The 13,213-nt window shown below is 40.8% G+C and overlaps 1 protein-coding gene across 5 annotated transcripts in view; it reads left to right on the top strand.

The window, feature by feature from the left end:
* LOC147526210 (E3 ubiquitin-protein ligase UHRF2-like) overlaps positions 1 to 12,551 on the top strand; it is a 162,971-nt gene extending 150,420 nt beyond the window's left edge. For all 5 annotated transcript variants that reach the window (XM_086630214.1, XM_086630212.1, XM_086630213.1 and 2 more), the window contains 5 exons: positions 6,282 to 6,419; positions 7,239 to 7,362; positions 7,740 to 7,900; positions 10,141 to 10,239; positions 11,466 to 12,551. In XM_086630214.1, the coding sequence (XP_086486340.1) occupies positions 6,282 to 6,419; positions 7,239 to 7,362; positions 7,740 to 7,900; positions 10,141 to 10,239; positions 11,466 to 11,612 (669 nt within the window). In that variant the 3' untranslated portion in view covers positions 11,613 to 12,551. The remainder of the gene's footprint in view (positions 1 to 6,281; positions 6,420 to 7,238; positions 7,363 to 7,739; positions 7,901 to 10,140; positions 10,240 to 11,465) is intronic.
* The last annotated feature ends 662 nt before the right edge of the window (positions 12,552 to 13,213 follow it).

Below are 13,213 nucleotides of genomic sequence, written 5' to 3'. Positions count from 1 at the left end.
AGTTTGCTGATGACACCAAGCTGTGTGGTGCAGTGGACATGCTGGAGGGAAGAGATGTCATCTAGAGGGACCTTGACAGGCTGGAGAGGTGGGCCTGTGTGAACCTCATGAAGTTCAACAAGGCCAAGTGCAAGGTCCTGCACGTGGGTCGGGGCAATCCCAAGCGCAAGTACAGGCTGAATGGAGAATGGATTGAGAGCAGCCCTGAGGAAAAGGACTTGGGAGTGCTGGTGGATGAGAAGCTCAACATGAGCCAGCAATGTGCGCTGGCAGCCCAGAAAGCCAACCGTATCCTGGGCTGCATCCAAAGAAGCGTGGCCAGCAGGTTGAGGGAGGTGATTCTGCCCCTCTACTCAGCTCTCGTGAGACCCCACCTGGAATACTGTGTTCAGCTCTGGAGCCTCCAACACATGAAGGACATGGAGCTGCTGGAGTGAGTCCAGAGGAGGGCCATGCAGATGATCTGAGGGCTGGAGCAGCTCTCCTATGAAGACAGGCTGAGAGAGTTGGGGCTGTTCAGCCTGGAGAAGAGAAGTCTCTGGGGAGACCTTATAGCAGCCTTCCAGTACTTAAAGGGGGCCTACAGGAAAGCTGGAGAGGGACTTTTTACAAGGGTGTGTAGTGATAGGACAAGGGGCAACGGCTTTAAACTGAAAGGGGGTAGATTTAGATTGGATATAAGGAAGAAATTCTTCACTCCGCGGGTGGTACGGCACTGGAACAGGTTGCCCAGAGAAGTTGTGGATGCCCCATCCCTGGAAGTGTTCAAGGCCAGATATCCAACCTGGTGTAGTGGAGGGTATTCCTGCCCATGGCAGGGGGTTTGGAAGTAGATGATTTTTGAGGTCCCTTCCAACCCTAACCATTCTATGATTCTTGCGTCTCTACAGCAACTAAGCTGACAGATGCCTTGGATAGCCCCTTCTTATCAGCTGTTTCCCCCCTCAACTGGTGTATGTGGGCTTTGACCTTAAAGGTGGACTCATCATCCCACTCCCTCATGTCCTCCTCCTGGTCTCACAGGAAGAACCAGTGTGTGCCACATGGTATGTGCCTAAGGCTCCCTTTCCCTCTGACCAAGGCAGGAAAGGATTGACACCGTGGGGCACCTCTGACAGCCAAGATGCTGGCCTGCGGGGATGCAGAGGGATGGTGGTTTTCTTCAAAATTTTGGTGCCAGGAAGATGCTTTCTCCATGGTTGGTGTATCCATATCCAGGCAATATATTGTTGCCAAGCTTTTAGAATATGATGCAGGGGTGTTTTGGACCACCTTCCTCCACATGGTCTGTATGCACAGGACATCATTTGGATCTTTGGAGACCTCATCATTTTTTATGTCATCATAGATGACTTCCAGTACCACTAATTCTCTCAGGTACTGAATGCCTTCGTCAGCAGTAGTCCACATTCCTTGGTAATTCACAAGATCTTCCTTGAACGAATATCTTGCCCTCACACTTGACAGGAGCCGCCTCCAGAGACTGCAAACTGTTGCCTCTTTCCTCTGTCAATTCCCTGGTTTCTAGCAAGGGATCCCAGCTGTTGGGCTTCCTTACCTTCCAATTGCAGAACGTTGGCCCTGCTATCCCAGCATCAGAGCAGCCAGGCAGCAATCCACTCACCTGGCTGGCACCTGTAATCTTTCCGCACATCTCAAAGTTTGTTCGAAGTCAGGGACCAGGTAGTTTCCGCCTCTTGTCTGATTTCTCTCACTTCTTCCTCCCTTTTCTTTGCTGAAGACTGGCTTCCCGATCAGCCCTTTCCTCCTCCTCCCTTACTAATCAATGATATGGTTGGCATTTGGGTTCCTTGTCTCAACTATTGTGTTCTTAGATGTAGTTTGTATTCTGGTCTCAATTATGGCATTCTCAGAAGTGGTTTGGGTCCCTGTCTTAACCATAGTTCTCTGATAGTGCTGAAATGTGGCTCAACAGGCACAGGCCAAGCCCCAGTACAGTGCTAGAAGATACTGGTCTTCATTGGGATAGGCAAGGCACCCTTCTATCAGGTGGCACTTCAGTTTATCAGGGTTATTTGTCTGTTCAGGTGTAAAGTCCCAGGCTATGGGAGGTGATAACCACCCTAGGAACCTGCCCAAATCCTTCCACACACCATGCCACCCACCCAGGGACCAGCTGCTTCAGGGCACGTTTCAGTATTGCCTCACCCAAAAGTGATCTCCTCTTATGCCAGGACAACACCAGATTCCACAAACCCAAGAATAAGCTGACAGTGTTAATTAGTAGTATTAAGCAGCTCACATAAGGGTGAACAAGGACCTTGGGAGTCTGCACAATAAAACCACTTGCATCAATCCTGGATAGGAAGAGGGAGGTGTATTCCCTCATCCTCTCCACAAGATATCTCCCCCAGCACAGTAAGGCCATCAATGGCAGGGTAAAGTGCATAGCCATTGTTTATATTGACATGTTCCCAAGCTCAGCAAAATAAAGAGGTAAGCAGTACAGCCAGGAAATTCCGTGACCCACACAGAAGCTTGCCACTTAATAACTACTATAGCTATAGCATGCTCAATTCAAAACTGCTGTTATCTCATGCCTCATATTGGGTGCCACAAAGGACTGTGCTACTCTATCTCTCCCCCTCCTCAGTGACACAGGAGGAGAAAATAAGACGAAAAACTCATGGGTTGAGATAAAGGCAGTTCAATAAAGAAAAGAAAAGGCCATGCATGGAAGCAAAGGAAAACAAACAAAAAAATATTCTCTACTTCCCATCAGCTGGCAGTGTCCAGTCACTTACTGGGATGTAAAGACTGTACACTTAGCGGCTACTTAGGAAGAGAAATGCCTTAATAATACATGTCCCCTGCTCGTCCTCCTTTCTCTTAGCTTTTAATGCTGAGCATGATGCCATATGGTATGGAATATCCCTTTGGTCAGCTGTTCTGGCTATGTCCCCTCCCAACCTCTTGCCCACCCCCAGCCTACTGGCCTTTGGGGTCAGGGTGTGGGGAGTGGTTGGAGAGACAGCCTTGATGCTGTGTGAGCACTGCTCAGTAATAGCCAAAACACTGGTGTGTTATCAACACCTTTCCAGCTACCAATACAAAGCACAGCACTATGAGGGCTGCTATGGGGAAAGTTAACTCCATCCCAGCCAGACCCAATACAAACATTTTCATAAACGATCTGGCTGATGGGATTGAAAACACTGTCACCAAGTTTGCTGATGACAGTAAACTGGGTGGTGAAGTGAACACATCAGAAGTGAGAGACATCTTACAGGGAGAGCTGGACAGGATGGAAGAGTGGGCTAGCAAGAACAGTATGAAGTTTAATAACTTAAATAACTTTAATTCTGGAGGGAAGAGGGGCCCAAGAAAGCTGGTTAATATTCAAGGATCACCTCCTCCAAGCTCAGGAGCGGTGCATCCCAACAAAGAGAAAGTTAGGTAGGAACAACAGGAGGCCTGCATGGATGAACAAGGAGCTCCTGGACCAACTCGGACACAAAAAGAAGGCCTACAGGGGGTGGAAGCAAGGACAGGTAGCCTGGGAAGAATATAGAGTGATTGTCTGAGCAACCAGAGATCAGGTTAGGAAAGCTAAAGCCCTGATAGAGTTAAATCTGGCCAGGGACATCAAGGGCAACAAGAAAAACTTCTATAGATATGTCAGTGATAAAAAGAGATCTAGGGAAGATGTAGGCCCTCTCCAGAAGGAAACGGGAGACCTGGCTACCCGGGATATGGAGAAGGCTGAGGTTCTCAATGACTTCTTTGTCTCAGTCTTCACTGGCAAGAGCTCCAGCAGCACAGCCCAAGTCACGGAAGGCAAAGGCAGGGACTGGGAGCATGAAGAACCGCCCACTGTAGGAGAAGATCATGTTTGAGACCATCTAAGGAACCTGAAGGTGGACAAGTCCATGGGACCAGACGAGGTGCATCCGCGGGTCCTGAGGGAACTGGCAGATGAAGTTGCTAAGCCACTATCCATCATATTTCAGAAGTCGTGGCAATCTGGTGAAGTTCCCAATGACTGGAAAAAGGGAAACATAGCCCCCATCTTTAAAAAGGGGAAAAAAGAAGACCCAGGGAACTACAGGCCAGTCAGTCTCGCCTCTGTGCTCGGCAAGATCATGGAGCAGATCCTCCTGGCCACTATGCTAAGGCACATAGAAAACAAGGAGGTGATGGGTGACAGCCAACATGGCTTCACTAAGGGCAAATCCTGCCTGACTAATTTGGTGGCCTTCTTTGAGGTTACAGCATTGATGGATAGGGGAAGAGCAACTGATATCGTCTACCTGGGCTTATCCAAAGCGTTTGATACTGTCCCACACAACATCCTTGTCTCTAAACTGGAAAGACATGGTTTTGATGGATGGACCCCTCAGTGGATAAGGAATTGTCTGGATGGTCGCACTCAAAGAGTTGTGGTCAACGGTTCAATGTCCAAGTGGAGGCCTGTGACGAGTGGTGTTCCTCAGGGGTCAGTACTGGGGCCAGTGCTATTTAACATCTTTGTTGGAGACATGGACAGTGGGATCGAGTGCGCCCTCAGCAAGTTTGCAGACGACACCAAGTTGTGTGGTGTTGTGGACACGCTGGAGGGAAGGGATGCCATCCAGAGGGACCTTGACAGGCTGGAGAGGTGGGCCTGTGCAAACCTCATGAAGTTCAACAAGGCCAAGTGCAAGGTCCTGCACGTGGGTCGGGGCAATCCCAAGCACAAGTACAGGCTGGGCGGAGAATGGATTGAGAGCAGCCCTGAGGAAAAGGACTTGGGAGTGCTGGTGGATGAGAAGCTCAACATGAGCCGCCAATGTGCACTGGCAGCCCAGAAAGCAAATCGTATCCTGGGCTGTATCAAAAGAAGTGTGGCCAGCAGGTTGAGGGAAGTGATTCTGTCCCTCTACTCTGCTCTCGTGAGACCCCACCTAGAGTACTGTGTTCATCTCTGGAGCCCCCAACATAAGAAGGACATGGAGCTACTGGAACGAGTCCAGAGAAGGGCCACAAAGATGATTTGATGGCTGGAGCACCTCTCCTATGAAGACAGGCTGAGAGAATTGGGGCTGTTCAGCCTGGAGAAGAGAAGGCTCCGGGGTGACCTTATAGCAGCTTTCCAGTACCTAAAGGGGGCCTACAGGAAAGCTGGAGAGGGGCTTTTTACAAGGGTGTGTAGTGATAGGACAAGGGGCAATGGATTTAAACTGAAAGAGGGGAGATTTCGATTAGATATAAGGAAGAAATTTTTCACTCCGCGGGTGGTACGGCACTGGAACAGGTTGCCCAGAGAAGTTGTGGCTGCCCCATCCCTGGAGGTGTTCAAGGCCAGGTTGAATGAGTCTTTGGGCAACCTGTTGTAGTGGAGAATTTCTCTGCCCGTGGCAGGGGAGTTGGAACTAGATGATCTTTGAGGTCCCTTCCAACCCTAACCATTCTATGATAATAAAGACACGTGCAAAATCTTGCACCTGGGTCATTATAACAGAAGACCCTAGTACAGGCTAGGATCTGTGTGGCTGGGGAGCAGCCTTGCTGAAAGGGACCTGAAGGTCCTGGTGGACAAGCTGAACATGAGTCAGCAATGTGTTGATGCAGCAACAAAGACAAATTGGATCCTGGGCTGCATCTGCAGGGGCATTACTCGCAGAGATAGAGACTTGATCATGCCACTCAGCACTTGTCAGGTTGTACTCTCTTCACAAGGAGCCACATGGAAAAGACAAGATGCAACAGGTACAAGTTGAAATGGAAGAGGTTTCATCTTATCTAGGCTCCCTTTCCCACAAAAGGTTGGACCAGATGATCTTTCGAATTCCCTTCCAACCTAGGCTGTTCTATGATTCTATTATTCTATTCAGAGCAGTGATAGTAGAACACAATCTATAGTAGGATATATTAAGTTGAATACGTAAACTGTTTTTGTGTGTACTCACTGAGTCATATTCATCCCTGGAAATCAATTCGTTTCTTCACTGCTTCCAGCTCCCTTTCTGGCTTTTCTCACACTTAATGTCTTCTTGGTATCTGGAATAAAGATGTGCATCTTTTAAAACAGTATTGTATTTATCAAAATACAAACATTTCTCAATTGAGAGAAGAGATACTTTAAAATAGTAACATGTCATTCAGATTTCCTCTCTTTGCCTTGAGCCAATATAGTATGACTACCTGCATGTGTTTGGCTTGTGGTAAAATAATGACTACCTAGCAGAACATCTGTTGAACTTTTGGATAGAATTTTTTTAATTAGATTTGAGGATCTACTGTGATAGTAAAAACATAAACCTGTTGTTATTTATCCTTAGGTGGTAAAATATTGGCCAGAAATTGGGAAATGTGGATTCTTAGTTTGGCGCTATCTTCTGAGAAGAGATGATATTGAACCTGCACCTTGGACTTCAGAAGGGATGGAACGGTCAAAGAAACTGGGTCTGAGTGTACAGGTCAGAATCAGTGTTCACAAAGTTGCTCAGATATTCTGTTCAAGTAAATGGAATCTTAAATTTTAAAATTAGAAATATGAAATAAATTTAAGCCCCGTTTTTCATATACTTCAATGAGGCAGGGTCTAATATAAAAAATATTTTAGATCATCTGTGATTTGAAAAACTATGATATTGGCAAAGCAGAAAGAATTGTGGATGAAACTTTCTGCCTTAATGGGAAATTATTCTATATATATAGATCAGAAAATTATGACTTTGAATACAGTTTTGTGATCCTTACACTGGATAAGATTTATAAAAGTAACTACTGTAAGAGTTGAGTCTCTTCTTAGAATTTAAAAAATATATACGTTTTTATGTATTTTTCTCTAATTGTAACCTATGATTGAGGAACTATTATAAATAACATATTTCAGATAGGGACTTTGGCACTGCAAAATTTGTGGCAGATGTGGCAATAATATTTTTTTTCCTCAGCAAACCAATCATTTCCTTTGGATGGGTTGTTTTGCTACATGACATCATCTTCAACTCTAGCTTTCTGATTTGTGTAGTTGGAGTTGTAGATATGGATATAAGGTGCCTTTTAATAAAATCTATTCTAGATCAGATCCTTTGACTTAACTACAGTTTTCTAAAAATATATTAATTTAAAAGCTTTCCTGTTTATATAGAGTTTTAAAAGACATTTTTATATTATTTCAATATGTAGTCATAGGGGTTTGCATTCTTTCAGAAAATAGACTTGTCAGTATTTGGGAATTCCTAGATGCCAGTGGATTTTGTTTTAAATCTTTTTTTGGGGTTTTTTTTTAGTATCCAGAAGGTTATTTGGAAGCCATGGCTAGTAAAGAGAAAAAGGATAAGGTTAAGAAGCAAACTGTGAAACAGGAGCCAACCAGACAGAGTAACGGAAACCAGAAAAGGACAATTGATGATGGTATTTCTTTTTACTTCTTAGTGTTAGAGCTCTGTCAAGTTATATATAAGCCAATAGTATGAAAACTACAAGGAAGTTGGAAGTCATTTGGAATCCAAATGTAAAGTGTTAAGTGCTCAGTAATGGGAAGCTGGGGATCTTATAGTGCTGTTCCATACTTGTAAGGTTTCTTTTTCTTAAATTTCACAGAAAAATGAACAATTTTCTATTTAGTTATGATCTATAGTTCAAAATAAAACTGGGCAATTTGAATTGGAGCTTTATTGCATCATTACATAGATGTGATTCATGTTTTCACTTTCTAGAAATAATTCTGTCTTCCCTTTTTAATAGTTCAGACTACCACTGTTACTATATCTTGTCATAATTTTAAACAGGTATAGAGGAGACTAAAAATACATCCAAAGCCATGAGAATGGGAGATGGAGGGAAAGGAGAGGCTTTCCAACTGACCCAGCAACAGCAGTGGCTGATTAAAGAAGACTGTATGAACCAGAAATTGTGGGATGAAGTACTTGCTTCTCTTAAGGAAGGACCAGTATGCTTACATTTTCAATTTTATAGAGAGTTAGGAGAAATGAGGCTTTGTTAAAACCTAATTCACTTGCTTAAAATTACTGAATACATACTATCTATTTAGAAACAGTTGATAGGGCATGTAATTTCATTCACTTAAGGAGACAGAAGAAATACCGTCATATTGAGACTTAGATACCAAGTGAAAATATTTTTAACTCAAATTTAGCAGATTATTCCACTCACTATAGAGAGAATCTTAAGTAAAAAAGAGGAAATACTTCCCTCCCCTAACTGTCAATAAAATAGCAAGGATAGTTCAAGTTTGAAGACATTTGTGGATTTTTTTTTATTAGTCTCTGATGGAATATCCTCCAAAATATGTCCTTAAACATTAATTAGCTTTATTGATGTTCCAATTCATAGTTATTTTAGCTGTTTTGCAGAAGAAAAAGAAATCAAGATATCAGAATGGTAAAGGTCACTATCAAGTCAGTGAAAGAATAAAATATTACATGAAGAATGGATGCCTAAAAATGAATGTACAAAATCACTTTATTTGGGAATTGCCAGGGGCTATTTACTTTGCTTCTTTGACAGAAAAAGCATCCGGTAACTCCTTGTTCTTCCACTTACAGTACTACTATTGCTATAATGCTACTGCACTTGTATAGGAGCTGAAACTGTAAAGTTATAAGTTGTTTATCTGTGGATTGTCCAATGTTTGTAAATAATTAGACTTTCAACTCTTAGTTATGTGACAAAATACAGTAGATATGTGTTTCTAAAGCAACAGTAAACATTATCTTAAGGGAAATCCAGTTACTATAAAGTTATTTTCCTATAGACTCCTGCCCATAATTTTGATTGCCCTTGGTGATAGCCATTCAATAGAATGCCAATAGAAATTTCAATGGGAATCATACAACTACCATTAGATAGCCGCAATGAAAATATAAATCTTAATGCTTGAAACAACCTTTCCACTTTAATTATAAGTTTTGGGTTGAGATGAATCTGATGTTATTAAAATTATTGAAAAGAACTGTATTTTGAGTAACTTTAGATCTGGTTTTTTACACTTCTATACCTGAGTGGGTATGCTTGAGACTACTGAAGTACCAGAGAATAAGGTCTCAGTAAGCATGCTTGTATGTGTAAAATCTATGGCACAAAATTTATCCCACATTCTTCAGAGTTGCTCTGAAGAGACTGAAAAACAGGAAGGTTCTTTTACCTGTTGCAGAGTATTTCAGAGCGAGGACTCAAGAAACCAATTAAACACCTCCAGCAGGTGCAGAGGTGAATTTCTTAGTGAAAGAGGTATATGGTACTTTGCTTTCCCTTTGTAGAGCAGCAGCAATCACTTATCCATCATGGATGTGCAAAATTCTAGTGATGATCACTAAATACAGATATTAGCTTCCAAATTCTCTGACTTGTGCTAAGAATCAGGCTTGATGGTCCTTCTTTTTTTTTTTTTTAATGATAATAATGTACAACCAAATAACTTTCAAAACCTTAGTTCTCTGATTTCTGGAAAAGCAGATAAATTAATTGTTCATGGACTTTCTAAATACTTTGTTAGCCACACTACTTCTCATGAATGTGAAGGATATAAGATGAGCCTTCTGAAATTTTTTAATGTAATAAACATAATTTATTAAATGTATACTTTGCACTGAACACAATAGAGGTTTGCTTCTGAGGAAATAAGAATGAACAAGAAGCTGTGAACAATAATAATATAGGGAACAAGCAGAAGATAGGTAGAGGTAATAGCAGAGGGTATGGGAATGTCTTTATGTAAATGCCCATGCATACAGGAGTAATGGTGGAAAGTTTTGCAAGGAAATCTGTAACTTGGACTGAGACCTGAAAATTGCACTAGAAAAGTTTCAGTGTAAGCAATCTTTGCAATGTTAAGCTGTCCTATTACACTGAATATTGGACTTAACAACTCCTAGCAGTTGTGTAATATTATTAGACCATGCTAACTGTGAGTTTGGGAAGAGTAACAAGGATATCATTAATATATCTCTGCATTTACCAAATGCTATGAAGGCCAAATTTTTTACTCAATTTAGGTCTGTGAATTTGGCTGTGAATTTATAATTTAGATATAGATAATAAATGCAGTAGTTAGGCAAATTAGTTTTTTTAAATATTAATAATTTTAAATAAAAATGCCTTTTTTTTGTTTGCATATTTGTGAATGTGCCTCTAATAGTTCTACTTTTCTCTTCTTTTGCTGTATACTAGAATTTCCTGAAGAAATTGGAACAATCTTTTATGTGTGTCTGCTGTCAGGAGCTGGTTTACCAGCCAGTGACAACAGAGTGCCTCCACAACGTCTGTAAAGTAAGAATAATCCCTGTATTACTCTGGGTTGTGTGTTTGGCTCTGAGACACTGATCATCAAAACCAACATATATTTTAGGAAGACAATAATTATTGCCTAGCAATCTGAGCAAGAAATGTAACGTGTTTGCTTCCAGTTGTGTGGCTGCCATATAATCAATCTTATTTTTATGTAAAAATTAGTGGAAATGTATTTAGTATAATTTCTTATATACATGATATATCAAGTTTATCATTCCATTGTAATTAGTGGAGCTATGCTAGAGATTGGTTTGTTCCAGGAGCTGGATGTTGGCACAATAAGATTAAGTTAATTTTATGTAGTTAAGAAATGAGAATAGAGCAAGACTGTTCCTTCAAAGAGCTGCTTGTTACATAGAGGTAAAGTATTATGAGGGAGTTAATATATTGAGTAGTGGAAAAAACATGGAGAATGTTTAATGACAACAACTTCAAAGCATAGAATCTGAAGCTATTGATGACTAATTATAGAGTAATATCCAATTACCGTTTTAAAGTATAGACTGACAGTGTTGCTGTTTGGGCAAAGATTGGCTTTCATAAAATTTTCATATTTAACTTATATGCTTGGACTGTCTACAGTCTGGGAAAATAAAAAAAAAGGCAACATTAATAGTCATCTTTTAGATACTGTAGTCTGAAACCTATTTTATTCTACAAATAATCACCTGCCAGCTGCTTGCTCAATCCTCCCCACAGTGAGAAAAACTCATGGATCGAAATAAAGACAATTTAAGTGAAGAGAAAAGAAAAAAAAAAAGAATGCAATGGCTACTTTGGAAAGACCATTCCCCAGTTTTTATTGCTGAGAATGACATCATATGGTATGGAATACCCCTTTGGTCAGTTTGGGTCAGCTGTCCCAGCTGTGTCCCCTCCCAGCCTACTTGCTAGGGAGGCAGAATGAGAAACAGAGAAAGCCTTGACACTGTGCAAGCATTGTTCAGCAATAGCTAAAACATTGGTATATTATCAACACTAGTTTAGTCACTAGAAGAAAATTAACTCCATCCTGGCCAGACCCAGTACATCATTTCAGTTGTAAAGGCAGAAATATGGCAAGAGAACTCAGAAAAACTTGCTGTTTCTGGAAATGTGGGAAACTGCATCTTTGGTTCCTAGTATTGCTTAATTTTTGCTAGCTAAATTTTCAATGTAAAGCAAAAGCTGTAACACTTTTACTTCTTTGTCTTTGTATGCCCTAGAGCTGTTTACAGCGCTCTTTCCGAGCTGAAGTCTTTACCTGTCCTGCCTGCCGCTATGATCTTGGAAAGAGCTACACCATGGTTCCTAACAAGATATTGCAGACACTACTTGACCAGTTCTTCCCTGGTTATAGTAAAGGACGATGATGTGTTCAAATACTTTCATACTTCTCCCATTGACTTTATAGACAGTAAAGGAGAATAAACATCTCAAATTCAACAGCGAGCCAGCCAGCTTGATGGAACTGAATCTATTGTCACATTTTGAAGCAGCTAATCCTCTTCCTCCCCATCACCATCTTTCTTCATGTAGTGAGAACTCTAAATATCTGCTGTCTTTAACATCAAAGGTAGTTTTGGTGAGCTGACAAATAATTTTTAAAGGGAGGGAAAAAACCCCAAACCAGAAGCTCTAGGTCTAAGTGGTGAGTCCTAGCTGGTGCTTTAGTTATGATTTTTTTAAAACTACCTCAGGTAGAGGAAAACAAATTGTGGGGAGGAAAAATAGTTCATAAAGTTTTAGCTACCCACTGCTTTCTTAATTTTACTTGTGTCTAGTCTATGTGGTTTGATTCAACAAAAAAGCCCAAAAACCCAAACACTCAAAACAAAAAACAAACAGCACTTAAGTCAGCTGGATTAAAGAACAGCAAAATCTGTGGTGTGCATAGTCCTTTTTTTTGTCTTTCCTCCATTATGGTGTATTTTTTTGCAAGAACAGGCTGACTTTTAGTCTATTTTTGTGAGCTTCACTGTGCTTTTTCTTGTATCTTATGCAAGCTGACTACTAAGGACTAATGAACAATATGAATGCATTGTTGCTACAGTAGTGTAAAGTGATTTGTGGTTTTTTGCACTTAGCGGATATACAAGACAGTAGTTGTGTACAAAAAGCTCATATAAAAAAAGCCACTTTTGTATTAGTTTAAAATGTATGCTTTTAGTAGGTCTTGTATCAGTGGCAATAAATCTATACAGCACTGAAGACAGTGCTAGCTTGAAAAGGATTTAAATTGCTTCATATGGTGACCTGAAATTTTATATACAATATAATTCCCTCAAAATATACATTATTAAATATTTTATGATTCAGATATGTTGCTAATTTTGTGGATTTTGTATTATCCAAACTTGTCAAATTATGACATTTAAAATTAAGATACATTTTTCAGACTACAGAATATTTCCTTTAAGCAGGCTTCTTATTCTTCAAACTTGAGTCTTCATATACCTTAATTTATTCATCAAGAAAACAGAAGAATGTTTGCTCAAATGAATTTCTAAGTGACTATGCCTCCCCTCCAACCATGCCTTAAGAAAGAATTCTAACCTGATTCAAGGTCTTAGATATCAGATATATATTTCTCCTGTAGCAATGTTTGTGCTACAGGCGCATCTATTCAGGCCTCTGCTTGAGACAAGCACGAGTAGCCCTAGCTCTATATATCAGAGCAGGAGTCCTGGGACCTGCTGCAGGAGAGAGCCTTTCCTTCCCGTTAGCATTGTATGCTGTGGGATCCCAGCACAGTGATCAGTAAAAGGATTGTCTAAGTAGTCACGGGGTGATACCAACAGTGTATAGTCTACAAAGGAGATACGCCATGATGTTGGAGGGAAATAACAACTAGATGTTATTTTTTGTGTCAATTCTCATTTCAGACCTTTGAAATACTATTTATTGTTTACTGTTAAATATTGTTTGAGGCTGCATTATATCAGTAAGGTATTATCTTTGATTTGTTAATAGT

Source organism: Tauraco erythrolophus, chromosome W (genome assembly GCF_009769465.1).
Source record: "Tauraco erythrolophus isolate bTauEry1 chromosome W, bTauEry1.pri, whole genome shotgun sequence".
NCBI lineage: Eukaryota > Metazoa > Chordata > Aves > Musophagiformes > Musophagidae > Tauraco > Tauraco erythrolophus.
Note: the sequence above shows the minus strand (reverse complement) of the source record. Positions and strands in the feature narration are given on the sequence as shown.